The sequence below is a fragment of the Crocuta crocuta genome, unplaced genomic scaffold (assembly GCF_008692635.1).
Source record: "Crocuta crocuta isolate KB4526 unplaced genomic scaffold, BGI_CrCroc_1.0 scaffold3, whole genome shotgun sequence".
In the NCBI taxonomy this organism is placed as follows: Eukaryota; Metazoa; Chordata; class Mammalia; order Carnivora; family Hyaenidae; genus Crocuta; species Crocuta crocuta.
In genome coordinates, this window is record NW_027529934.1 from 11696803 (window position 1) to 11711786 (window position 14984).

Sequence of the window (14984 nt, forward strand, 5' to 3'; positions counted from 1 at the left end):
ATACTATTATTAGTCTCATTTTCCAAATGAGAAAATTGAAGCTCAGAAAGGTCAAGTAACTTTTCCAGGCTTACACAGCTGGTAGATGTTGGAGCTAGAATTTAAACTTTATACTGCAGTAGAAAGAATGGATATTAAACTCTATTATTAAGAGAAATTAATGAAGAACTATAATTTTTTTAAAGTAATATACAGATTAAAAATAAATCCAAGTAGCTTCCACCACTGTACTATGTTTGTAGAGAAGCAGCCGTGACAGCCTTGCATGACGGCCTCCCCAAAACAAAACTAAAGCCCAATAAATTCAAACTCTTATGAAACCATTATATGTGCAAACATTGATTGACTCTTCCATAAAATTTACAAGGAAGGAACTTTTCCTCGCTTTTTCACTGTTGTATTTCCAGTACTTTACTAAGAACCAGCCTTAACACATCATAAGTACTCAGTAGATATTTGATGACTAAACAAGTTACAAATTTAGTCCTAAGGTTTGAAATCCATAGATCAGTATCATACTGATTCTGTCTTCAAGGAGCTAAATAACACTTTTTTTAACCTATATAGACATAAACTTTTATGTACTCAAACTGAGTGAATCCTTCCACTATACTTTATTGTAATTATGTGCTGCTCTTTTACATTATTTTGTATACTTACAATAATTAGTTAACTCCTCAGTTGCATTTAATCTTCCACATTTAACTGTCAAGATTTTTGAGAGTAAGCCCTCCTAGAATGTTTATTTCTCAGAGGCCCATGCCTAAAATGTGATAGGTATTTATAAATACTTGTTAATAACTGACTTATGTATACTATACAGGTCATTTTTTGGACGTTATAGCACATCTTTTTTTTAATACTTCTTTTATGTTTGAAAAATTGTAAATTAAATCTAGCCAGATGCAAGTTTTTTAAGTTTTCTGTAATGAACTACCCTGAACATGAAGATTTAAAAAGGGTGTAATAGTCATAGTTCTATGGACAAGTAGTTTAGAACATTTTAAGGGGCATAGAACTTTTAAGACATGACAATTTACAGTAGTTGAAATATTCTAGGTTACAGCTTTTAGTGTGACTGTTCATCAGGTATTTATTAAACATTTGCTCTGTTCAAGGAAATGATAAAATGATAAAAAGAAAATGATAAAACTCAAAGACAAGCTTCCTTTCCTCAAAAGCCTATAATCTGATTTGGAAGAGATAATGTGTATGCATTATTAATAATGCAGAACATGTAGTAAAGTCTTAAGAGGAGCTGAGAACTTAAGATTAATGATCAGAAATTTAGAGTCTCCAGTGATGTTGTTATTCATTGAGAAAAAAATATGTTGACTGTAGGTTAGTGATAATAACCTACAATAACCAGGTTTCGACATTACTATTTTCAGATTTTATCATTGTTTTTTTAATGTATCGCTCTAACTGAAAGCACGCATCTATTGTATGAATTGATGCTCTATTCTATATAGTGGGTAATCCCAAATATAGTAAAAGTTCCATAATTTTAATGATTCTTAGAATTGTATCCTTGCAAATAATTAAAAGACTTTTTTTTAGCCTCAAGATAATATGCTTCTCATCTATTATTATCAGCTTTAAATGTCATTCTCTAATGAGTTATTTTTTCATATATAGGTATACTAAATATATTTCAATCCTGTTTCTCACCTGTCCTTCAGTAAGCTTTATCATTAACATTGTACCATGTTAAATATTAGTATGAGCTAATAACTGAAGTATTTAAAAATAACTTTAATATTAGATGATATGTAAATGTTCCTTAGTTTTTTTTGTGGGTTTTGATTTTCATAATCTTTTAAAATATCAGTACATAGTGGGTGCTTGGGTGGTTCAGTCAGTTAAATGTCCGACTTTGGCTCAGGTCATAATCTCACAGTTTGTGGTTTCGAGCCCTACATTGGTCTCTATGCTGACAGCTCAGAGCCTGGAGTCTGCTTCAGATTCTGTGTCCCTCTCTCTCTGCCCCTCTCCAACTGACACTCTGTCTCTCTCAAAAATAAACAAACATTAAAAAATTTTTTAAAGCCCTCCCATTAAAATATTGGTATTTAGTTGTATATCTCACACTCTTTTAAAATTATTTTCTTGCCTTTTTTTTGTATGCTGGTAATCTAGTATAGAAATGGATTAACTGAGTAGGAAGACTTTAACATTACAAACACAAAGGAACAAAACAGCAAGTTGGAAAGTTTAGCTGTGTATACTTAAATGTATCCTGTGTCAAACTCATGATTTCTAGATTATATGTTTTTCTAGTATTATATAATATATTGAAGATACTACTTCATTCTTTTGGGACTCTGCACTGCTTTTGAAACATACATAAATCCCAACTGAGTGATTGAATGATTACTTTAAAAAATTTGTTTTAATTTATTTTGAGAGAGAAAGAGAGAACATGAACAAGGAAGGGGCAGAGGGAGAGAGAGAGAGAGAATTTCCAAGCAGGCTCTGCACTGTCAGTGCAGAGCTTGATGCTGGGCTCAGTCTTACAAACTGTGGGGTCATGACCTGAGCCGAAATCAAAAGTCGGACACTCAACCATTTGAGCTACCAGGTTACCCTGATTGATTACTATTTTTGATTGCCTATTATGTACTAAGCATTAGGATTCTAGAGATCAAATGTATAGTCCTGACTCTTAAGAAGCTCATAGTATAGTAGGAAATACAGAGAAATGAGTTAATATAAAACAAGGTGATAGTTCTATGATAGAGGAATAAACATAATTATCAGAACATACAGCACAGGCATTATCCTCATATGGGATTAGAGAAAAATCTGAGAGCATCTGTGTTCATTCTGTGACATTTGGGTTCATTTTGAAGGATGAACACAATTAAAGTAAGTCTAGGCTTTTTAGGAACTGACCGCTAGCATTAGATGTATTGTGGCCAAGAATATGACTTGTCTAGAATTATATTAGTTTTGCTTCATTAAGTGTTTGTTGAATTAGAAGGAATACTTTGGTAATCAGCATATTTTTAATAGCAAAAAAACATATTCCCAAATTATGGGACAGGGCAAAAGCAAACATTTTAATAGAAAAATTAAGTGTTTTTTCATAAATGTCCTATTAGTTTAGAACTGTATTCACTTATTCACTCCTTTATTTCTCAGTTTACTTATTTATCACTCCTTTATTCATTTATTGGTTACTCAGAAATATTATATGCATAATTTTATGGAGGTAGTATTTTAACTGAGTCCAGGTGTGCCACTTACATCTATGTAACTTTAAACAAATCACCCCAGAGCCCCAGATTCTCTTGGGGTTGATATGAGAATTTAGTATGAATGTTAAGGAGAATGCTTTCCAAACAAAAAGAGATACATAACTGTAAGATGATAAAACTTTTCAAAAATGAGCGCTCTGAGTTGTGATGAAAAATATTAACATTAAAGTATGAAAGTAGTATATTATGATATACATAGATTTTCCTAAATATTTGAAATTAGGGTTTTCATATAAAATAAACCATAAAAGTGGAGTTCAAATGTTCCAGTTCAAAAATTAAAATAAATTACTATACATTTAGGGGTGTTAAACTTGTTATAAGTATCTGGCTTTATTTCTAAGTATTTGATGTTATTATTTGCTGATTATTGTTCTTTCTATACTATAATATACTTGCCAAGTAGTTGCTATGTTTGAAATACATATTTTGCCAGGTAAGTACCTTAAAATAACATACTTTTAAATGACTTAAGGGATGAAGAACAATTTGTTTGTAAAAATGACTCACTTAAGGTGAGGGATAACTGTGGCTTTAGAATTTCTTAGGTGCATTAGTCATCTCCTAGATAATTAACTTAGTAACTCAGATGTACTTTATCTATAGTATCAGCTAAAAATTTGGAGACATACCTTTAAAATCTAGTGAAACTCATCTTTGGCAATTCTGTCTTTGAGAATTGAGCTAATTAATTTTGTTGTTTGGTTAAACATAATTATAAAGGAAAGAAGTAATAATGAACATGTATTTTTACGACTATGTCACTGGCTATAGGGAAATCTCATTACTTTAGTATTCAGGAATGGGGAAGAAGACAACTGAAGAGTTCAAGTCCTTACATTTTATTTTAAGCAGCTAAACAGTCCTACCTAACTATCAACCGCTTAGAATAAAATTGAACACATTTACAACTTAGCAGCATTCATTATGGCTCTTGTTTTCTCTTTTGTTGACAATCGCTCAAAAAGATTACTTTCTTACATGATTAATTGGGGGTTTGTCTAAAGTTAAAATTACCTGGTTTTAAGAAATGATTAAGATCTACCTTCCTATCAAACCATGTTATTTACATTTAAATTTCAGATTCTAGGAAAATGACATAGTGTCTGAGATTTGAATTAAAGTCCTAAACTCCCCACCAAAACAAACACAAATAAATTGTTAGGGCTCTGCTTCAGTAAAATGACCTCAGATTTGTATCAAATGAATACGATTTTGTATGACAGATTTGACATGGAAATAGAGCAATGAAATATCTTTTTTAGAGAAGTAAGTTATTTGTGCAGAGGATTTGACATACTAGAGCATGACTTTTGCATATAACAATTCAGTATTAAATGTATAAGTAATGTGATGACAAAAACATTTTTGTGTTCTTTAAATACAAGTACTCAAGTAAAAAAAATCCTTTAGCAAGTAATTATCCTGCTTCATTCATTATTTTTGGTATCTGATATAAGGATTTTAGTGCCCCCCCAAAAGTTTTTCAGTACTGATATTCACTAATAGAAAAGCTGAAGTTGTATGTGAGTTACCATGAATAAAATGTACTGTGCGTTCATCCTTCTGACCTATAGGTGAAGTTAGGGGAAATATGAAGAAGGTGGGCTAATGTAATCTAGAACTAAGCTGTTACAGCCCTTGAGAAAACTAGGAACTATGGAAATATAAAAGACTGAATGGTTCGAGACATTTGATAAGAATCTGTTAACCTCTGAAACCAATATGATAGGGGAGAAAAAGAAAGAGAAGAGGGTTTATATTTGTCTTTAAAGTACTTTCATCATATGCTTGAAGAGGGAAAAAAGGAACAGTGATGGCCTAGATTGTAATGAAGTAGTTGTTAAAGATGATTTCTGAAAATGACAGTAAACTTTTCTTCATGGTAAAATTAGGCAGTTTTTTCTTTTTCTTTCATCCATTTTGTTACCACAGATACCTGTTTCCATAAGTTTATGTATCATACTTGTGAGCCTGTGCTGTTATTTTGAGATATAAAGATGTCTATAAGGACATTTTAAATTCAAGCAATTAGCTATTTTACTTTGAATTTAAATAGTAGCAATTACTGACTCCCTGTGTTCCCTTTGTAAATAAAGGAATCAACATGAAGCACATTCTTTCACATAGTTCCTCTAGAGTTCTATAGAGCAGCATTTGATTACCACCTCTGAGGGAAGAAAGGGAGTCTGGCTCCAGGAGCCCTTCATTTTTGTTTTAGGCAACGTAATTCTAGTTTCATCTGTGTTAGTTGCTGGGATTTTCTGTCAGATTCTTTATCATTAGAGGAAAAAAATGAAAACCTCCGGCCTATGTGATCTCTAAGGATGTTTTTAGTTCAAACACTATTTTTTTTTTAAGTTTATATACTTTGAGTGATAGTGCATATGCACTCTAGATGGAGGTTGGGGGAGGGGCAGAGATGAGAAAGAATCCCAGGCAGGCTCTGTGCCATGAACTGTGAGATCATGACCTAAGCTGAAATCAGGAGTCGGACCCTTAACCAATTGAACCACCTGGGCTCCCTTTTGGTTCAAACACTTTTAATCAATGTTTAACTCAGCTAAACCACCCTACATAAATTATTGGCAATATAATGAAATAGAATGAGAACTTGTATTTGAATTCTCAGTCCTGCTACCCATTACCCTCAAATATACACTTAACTCCCAAGTCCTGTTTTCCATCTATAAAATGTGATAAAGTAGTTGCCTTGCTTAACATTGAGTCGTTTTAAAGTCAAATTTATGATCATATTTTGCTTATATACAGTAGTCCTTCCTTATTTGCAGAGGATAAGTCCCAAGATCCCCCAATAGAAGCCTGAAACTAGTACTGAACTCTCTATACTGTGTTTTTTCCTATTTTTATGTACTTGTGATAAAGTTTAATTTATAAATTAGGCACAGTAAGAGATTATGACAATACCTAACAATAAAGTAGAACAGTCATAACAATAACTATAAAAAAGTTTTGTGCATGTGCTCTCTTTCTCAACATGTTTCCTTGTATTTATACTCACCCTTCTTGTGATGATATGAGATGACAAAATGCCTTATAATGAGATAAAGTGAGGTGAATGACACAGGCATTGTGACAAATGATTAGGCCACTGTTGACCTTCTGACGCTGTCAGAAGTAGGCTCATCTGTTATTGGACTGCAGTTGACTACAGGTATCCGAAACTGCAGATAAGAGGGTACTATTGTATGTCAGGGCGCCTGGGTGGCTGTCAGTTAAGTGTTCAACTCTTGATTTCAGCTCAGGTCATAACCTCATGGTTCGTGAGTTCAAGGCCTGGGTTGAGCTCTGTGCTGACAGTGTGGAAGCCTGCTTGGAATTCTCTTTCTCTCTCTTTCAAAATAAACATGAAAAAACTTTAAAGGGTATAGCTATATGTCAAATTTCAGGTTAGATCCAGTCAGCAAACTTTTTCTCCATAGGTCCAAATAGTAAATATTTTAAGGCTTTGTAGGGCACATAAGATCTGGCCCATGGGCTGCAGTTTGCAAATCCCTGCGTTTATTATTAATATCTAATTATTTGAAGTTACTAATTGTCAAACCATCAATAAGAATGATAGAAATTAATCCCAATTAAGAGTGAAGGTTACCCTGCTTTTATCTGGTTTAATTTTTGATAATCAGTTTATTTCTACTACCATGTAGTAAATGAATTATAATTTGTGGGACTCGCTCAGAACTAGTTCTATGGCTGTTTGGTTTCAGTCAGTTATAAAATTACATACACTATTTTCAAAAANTGTCAAACCATCAATAAGAATGATAGAAATTAATCCCAGTTAAGAGTGAAGGTTACCCTGCTTTTATCTGGTTTAATTTTTGATAATCAGTTTATTTCTACTACCATGTAGTAAATGAATTATAATTTGTGGGACTCGCTCAGAACTAGTTCTATGGCTGTTTGGTTTCAGTCAGTTATAAAATTACATACACTATTTTCAAAAATTGTCAGTTTGACGTATTTTCCATGAGATTGAATTCGCCTGCATTTGATAATGAGCAAATACTTTGTGTTATTAAAAAAAAAAGTCAAATTGAAGGAAAATGGAGCCTATTGTATATGCTTTTTATAATATTCTGTAAAACTCATTTTCTTTTTTTTCTTTTTCTTTTTTTTTTTTTTTTTTACAAATAGTTTATTGTCAAGTTGGTTTCCATATAACACCCAGTGCTCATCCCCAGAAGTGCCCTCCTCCATGCCCATCTCCCCCCTCTCCCCCACATCCATCAGTCCTCAGTTTGTTTCTCAGTATTCAAGAGTCTCTCATGGTTTGCCTCTCTCCCTTTCCCCCACTATTTCTCCCCTTCTTCTCCCCCATGGTCCTCAGTTAAGTTCCTCCTAATCCTTGTATACGTGCAAACATATGATATTTGTCCTTCTCTGCCTGACTTATTTCGCTAAGCATAACACCCTGAAGGTCCATCCATGTTGCTACACATGGCCAGATTTCATTTGTAAAACTCATTTTAAAATGGTAGTTCTCATTTAGGAATTATTATTATTACTCTTCTCTTGCAGCTTGTATGAGGTACTCTGCAAATACTGAAGCTTCATTGGACAACACAGATGATGAACATCCAGAACAACCAATTAAAACTAGAATAATACTGAAAATTCAGCAAAACATAGGTATTTAATGTCTTTTATGACATTGAAAAGATATTTTGAAGTTGGGTTTTGTTATTATTTTAAAGTTATTTCCATTCCATTTTGCTCTCTTAAACGTACTCGTTTAAGCTGTGTTTATTGAGTATTATAGAAAGTCCTGGATCCTGGAGATGGAAAGATTTATAAATAATGCATTGTCCCAAGTGCCCTCAAACATGATACTTCCTATTAATTTTTTTTTTTGGTGCTTTTAGAAGAAAACATGTTGAGTTTTGCGACTGTATCAGTATAGTTGGGCAAATGCTTTGCAGACTGGTGTTCTTTGCAAAACTGTTATTGTAGAAGATTTTGATATGTGTGCTATGAAAAAGGTCAAATTCAAGTTTGGAAAATCGTGATGAATTTTTAAATTTTAAAGGCTCCAACAAGTGTGGCAGTCACTGTAACATTGTTCAGACTTACTAATTGAAGAACATACAGACTGTTGTTAAGTGGAATGCCAATTTGAGAAACACTTTGTGAGCATTAAGACTTTTGACTGAGAGAAGCCAGAAAATGTAGTTGTTTTTCTTGTCACTTACTCATTAGATAATTACCCAATTCTTTCTACCTAGGTGTGTGTATATGTCTGTGTCTGTATCTGGACTCCTCTGGTCAGTTTTGTTTTGATTAACTTAGAATTATCAGGGAGCAAAATGAATAAAAAAAAAGTCACCAGCACAAGCTTACTAATTCTTAGATTTTATAATGGTGGAATCTGAGTTTTTGTAGTTTTAATAGCTATGCATTTGACTTTGCCTTGTAATGTTTGAGACATACTGCATATTGAGCTCTCTTATGGTTTAAGCTGGGAACCATGAAATGGCTGGGATGTCAGTATACATATTTATATTATTTAATTCATTTATTTTTTAAACTTTTATTTAAATCCAACCTAGTTAATATATAGCATAATCATGGTTTCAGGAGTATAATTTAGTGATTCATCACTTACATAAAACACTTAGTACCTCTCCCAACGAGTACCCTCTTTAGTACCCATCATCCATTTAGCCCATCCCTCCTACCGCCCCTCGAGCAACCCTCAGTTTGTTCTTTGTATTTAAGAGTCTTATGGTGTGCTTCTTGCTCTGTTTTTATCTTATTTTTCCTTTCCTTCCCCTGTGTTCATCTGTTTCTTACATTCCACATATGAGTGAAATCATATGGTATTTGTCTTTCTCTGACTGACTTATTCAGAGTACATATTTATAGAAGCTTTTTTGGGGCACCTGGGTGGCTCAGTCAGTTAAGCATCTGATTTCAGCTCAGGTCATAATCTCGCAGTTTGTTTGTCAAGCCCCATGTCAGGCTCTGTGCTGACAGCACAGATTCTCTCTCTGCTCCTCCCCCACTCACACTCTGTCTCCCTTTCTCTCAAAAATAAATAAACATTAAAAATTTTTTCAAAAAATAAAAGAAACCTTTTCAAGTATGTATGAGTCTTTCTCTTAGGTGTGTGTGAGTACACATTGGTTAAAGAGAGATGCTTTTTTTTTTTAAAGGTTTTGTTTGCTAAGAGCTAAAGTACATGGTTACCAGTTCAACCTTGACAATCTCTTCAACTTACTGCTGTATTTTCCTCCTAAGACTTTGCTGGCTTTTAGTACATATATGTGTGTGTGGAAGTATATGCGTTTGTGCATGTGTGTCTCATTTAGGCCCATCAGTTACCTGCATTTCAGAGCCAAGGATCGGTTACCTTTCTTTTGCTCATCCCATCTCCATGTGTTTTGTGTTTGTCTCACTTGTAGGTGTGATCACAGCTGTTGCAGTTGCAGTCCTTGCTGCTGGGATCTCCTTTCACTACTTCAGTGATTAGGGTGAGACACAAAGAGCTTCCTGATCATCCAGAGAACACTGACCACCAATTATGAATCATAAAGATGCAGACCATCCATATACATTTCAGACAGTAGCAGCCAGATCTGCTGCCAGTAATGCCTACTAGGTGTGTTTCTGACTAAACTGAAATCACCAGCTGCCTTGTTTAGCTCTGCTTATATTATAGATGGCTCAGGCTTCCAGAAATAAAGTTGTGCATATAGATAGAAGTTGCATGTAACAAATCCTTATTATCTATTTTTAAAAATGTACAAAATGATGGCTTATTTTCACAGATTTTAGTCCTGTTGATCTGGACCACATATTGATCAGGATATTGAAAATTTGAATAGTCAGGGTTGACTGAATATCTTAGAGTAACTGGAGAAATGTCTACAAAGTGGGGCAACTACCTATTGGGTAAACTCATATTCTAGGACCTTTCAAAGGTATACTCATTTACAGAATATTGATTGAGTTCTGGTGAAGGAATAAGGCAACCTTTTCAGAGAGGTTTGATTTGGTAAGGATTGTCATAAATCATGTGCTTTCTCAGGTTAGTATATCATACCTGTTATAATATATTAGACTTTTACTTCTAGCAGTACTTTAGGCTACGTACTACAAAACTAAATCCTGAATAAAATCTACTTTTGAATGCATTGATCGGCTCAAAGAGAGTAGGGAATTTTCTGAGAATCAAAATGAACACATTTGGAGTTGGGAATTGTGAATACTGCAAGTGGGCAGTGGTTACTCAGATGGCAAATACTAGTTGCAACACTGCCATATGCAATTTGCCTTGGACTAGAAACAAGGAGATGAATCTGAATCTGACATGCTATCCTAGCCAGGACAGTTGAAGTGGCTACTCAGTTTATAATATCCCATAACTCTGGCAGAAGCAAGATACAGGCTCAAGATTTCCATAGATTAAGATATTATTTCATGACTAGAGATTACCAGGTGCACATTGAAACCAGCTAGCATGAGAAAGAACCCATAGAAATAATAAACTTTGGATTCATTTCTCCATAATCTCATCACCAACTTCTGTAAAAGACGGAACGACAGGCACATTGAAAAATAAAGAACTACTAAAAATGAAAAAAACTGTTACATGAAATTAAAAAAAAAACACCTCAAGCATGTTGAATATCATATTAGACTCAACTGCAGACACAATAAATAAACTGGAAGTGAGTTCTAAAGAAATTATCTAGTGCTCAGCAAGGAGAAACAAGGAGCAAGAAAATAAAAATATTAGAAGTTAAGAGATATGGAGACAAGAATTACAAAGATTAGAAGTATTACGAGGAAAGAATAGAGACGGGTGGAGGAGTGGCAATATTTGAAGAAGTCCAGATTTGTCGAAAAAATATGACTTCCTGATTTCAAGAAACTTGGCACATCCCAAGCATATATGGATCAAATCCATGCCTAAACCCAAACTAGCGTAACAAAACGATACCAAACACAAGATTTTAAGAGCAATCAAAGAGACAAAAAGATCATCAATGATGGCAAGACAGTCACATACTTAGTAGGCTTCTCAATAGCAACAATGTGCTCAAAAGATGATGGAATAATACCTTCAAAATTAAGAGAAAAACTAATTATCAACTTAGAATTTGTACCAAGCAGTACTGAAATGGTTAGACGAAAAGCAGATTTTTGCCATCAACAGACCTTCACTAAAGAAACTGCAAATGGATGATCTTCAAGAAGGAAAATGATTCCACAAGGATGATCTGAAATTGAAGGACTAGTGAACATGTAAATCAAGTGTTGTTAATATAAAACAATTGTAATGAAAGAAGTAAAACTGTAAACGAATGTAAAATTAAATAAACATTTTATGCAACATGAATGTGGACTTCTAAAATAGGATATAATTGAAAAACTGGATAATAGCTTATAAGATGGGAGGAGGGTGGTTAGAATTAAAGTGTTCTTTATTATTCAGAGAGTGGTTGAAGATACTGTTCAAAGTTTGTTAAATACATGTGAAACTTCGAGTGTAACGGCTAAAATAGATATGGAATGAATCATTGCAAAGGAAAAGAAGTTTAAAATAATGGAATAAGAAGCCAGTAACAGTACACAAGGAAGAAATTAGGGGTGGAGAGGGACACAATTGGTAAAATCATAGTAACAAGTCAAGTAATACTAATTAAAATAAACTTGAATAGACTAAACCCAGTCCAACAGATTGATTAGGTTTTTAAAATCCAGCTATAGGCTGGGTTTTTTAAAAGATGAAAAGAAAACACAAATAATAAAATTTGTGTAGCTTTCATAATATTAAAATTAGATTTTATGGTGGTATTATTAAAGATGGAGAAAGCCACTAAATGATAAAAGGATCAATTCACTAGGAATAACAATTTTAAATTTGTATATACTTTATAAAATGGCCTCAAAATGTATAAATTATAGGGATAGACCAACAAATCGAACAGCATGGTGGGAAATTTCACCAGCTCTCAATTATTGATAAATAAACCAAGCCGAAAATGAATGGAAAAACAAGTTTGAATAATGCAATCAACAATATTGATTCAACAGACAGATTTAAAATAATGAGCAATTAGAGAATATTCTTAAGCATTTTATATTAGCAAAAATTGACCATGTATTGGGCATGAAATAAATTACAATAGTTTTAAAAATCAGTATTAAGTGGATAATCAGAAATAAGAGATCAGTAATAAATGTTGTTTTTTTAAAAAACATTTACATGTTTTAAAAATCCCAGATGAAAGAGAAAAATACTTAGGACCTAATTATAAGTACCCCATTTGGAAAAATTGAGTGATGTAGCAGATGCTGCACAGAAGGAAATGACTTTAAATGCAAATTTAAAAAAAAAAAAAAAAAGCCTGAGTACGTAACTTAAGAACAACAGAATGAACAATGTTGAAGGAAGGAGTTACAGGCAAGGGAAGAAATCAGTGAATTTGAAAACAAAATAATCACAAAGTCAAAGTTGTCTTTATGACCATAAAACTAGTATAATTGAACAAGAAGAAAACAGGGCACAAGTAGACAACATAAAGATTGAAAAGGATTCTTGAGGCACCTGAGTGGCTCAGTTGGTTGAGCGTTGAACTTCAGCTCAGGTCATGATCTCATGTTTCATGAATTCGAAACCTACGTTGGACTTGCTGCTGTCGGTGCAGAGCCTACTTCAGATCCTCTGTCCCCTTTTTTCTCTGCCCTTACCCGACTTGTGATCGCTCTCAAAAATAAATAGACATTAAAAAAAAATAGGATTCCATAGATACAGCAGAGATGAAAATGATGAGACTGACAGAAGCATCTTTATTTGAAAACTTAGAGAAAATTGATCATTTCCTTAAAATTTCCTTAAAATTTTCATTTCCTTAAAATGAAAAATGCCATTTCCTTAAAAATAGACAAGCTAGATAGACTTATTCAATAGTGTTGAAAAGTAAGTGATTTTAGTTTTTTTGACAGACTAGCCCACATTTACAGATGTTTCTTTTTCAAGGACAGTACTATTTCAACATTTCATACAAACTCTTCCAAAGACTAAGTAATGAGGGAATACTCTTCAGCTCATTTGATGGATCCAGTATAACTTCTACTGATAGAATCAGACTACTCCTACAGTCAGTAGGAGAAAAGAAAATTACAGACTCCTCCCACACATGAACAGATGTTAAAACCAAAAGTACTGCTGATAAGCTGAATTCAATATTATATAAAAAAGGATAATGCAGCATGACTAAGTTGTATTCATACATTAAAAATCAGGAACTCAATAAGGATGCTTTTATCACCACTTGTATTCATCATTGTACTATAGACATAACACAAAGGACAAATCAGACATTTTAAGAGGTTGTGACTAAGCACACGAAAAGATGTTTAATCTCATAAGTCATCAACTAAGACCATGGTGAATATCATTTTACATCCTGTAGGTTGAAAAATTAAGAAATATGACAATATCAATGAAGAAGATGTGCATAAGAAGACATTTACAGGTGTGGTTGTAAACCAATACACGGGTTGCCCTAGAAAACAATTTGGCATTCTCTTTTAAAGTAAACCATGTATATTAATTCCTGACTATTCCACTTCTGCGTATATACCTTAGAGAAATTCTTTCCATGTGTGTACAAGAGTACATCTGTGAGAATGTTCAAGGCAGCCTTATTTGTAATCACCCAAATGTTTATTGATGAGAATGAAAAATAAATTATGGGTTTGTAATTTTATTAAATAGAGAAAATGATCTGAGAAAGCAAGCCTCAGAAGCCTACATGCAGTATGATAGCTTTTATAAAGTTTAAAAACAAGCAAATCTAATCTATGTCACAAGGGAACACATTTATGATAAAATTTTTTTAATGTTGCAGAGTGATATAAAAAATTCAGGAAGATGATTACCATTTCAGTGTGGGCCTAATGGCAGAGCAGGAAGACAAGAAGGAACAAATGAATAGATGAAACATTATTGGTGATGTTTTAGTTCTTGAGTTGAAGTGAGTTACTTGATGTTTGTTTTATTTACCTAATGGTATTAATGTATATATTTTTTTGGTTGTCTACTACTAACAAATGACCGCCAAACTTAACTGCCTTAAAACAATGACTATTTCTTTTTTTTTTTTCTCACAATTTTGAATTGACAGGAATCAGGTTGCTCTTCATATGGTGTAAGCTAGAGCTACAGTTTTCTAGGAGCTTGACTGGGTTTGAAACATCCAAAATAGCTCATTCATATGGTTGCCAGTTGATACTGGCCGTCAGCGGGGAACACACCTATCACACCTGAATTTTTCTCTGCGTCACTATGTGACTTGGGGTTCTTCCATCATGGTGACTAGGCTTCTTCCCATCATGATGACTGGGATTTGAGAAGTAACATCCCACATGTGAATTCCAAGAGGAAAGAAGTAGGACCTGTGAGTCCTTCTGAGGCCCTGGCTTAGAAATCTCAGAACATACCTGCATTATGTTCATCAAAGTAATCTACAAGACCAGCCTATATTAAATATGAAGGGGAAAAAACTTTTACCTCTCAATGGGTATGCATATATGAAAAGGAAAGGACTTATTGGCAACCCTCTTTGGAGATTATTATTCTAATATATCCTCTGGACATAGCAATTTGTGTTCCTGATGTGGAAAATGCATTCACCACCTCCCATGACACCTTAAAAGTTTAATCTTTAGATTCAGGCTCAAGGCCCATAA

General features: G+C 33.5%; 1 protein-coding gene across 3 annotated transcripts in view; it reads left to right on the forward strand.

The window, feature by feature from the left end:
• ODR4 (odr-4 GPCR localization factor homolog) overlaps positions 1-11625 on the forward strand; it is a 39147-nt gene extending 27522 nt beyond the window's left edge. For all 3 annotated transcript variants that reach the window (XM_077763282.1, XM_077763283.1, XM_077763281.1), the window contains 2 exons: positions 7803-7913; positions 9686-11625. In XM_077763282.1, coding sequence (XP_077619408.1) covers positions 7803-7913; positions 9686-9753 — 179 coding nt within the window. In that variant the 3' untranslated portion in view covers positions 9754-11625. The remainder of the gene's footprint in view (positions 1-7802; positions 7914-9685) is intronic.
• Positions 11626-14984: the final 3359 nt, after the last annotated feature.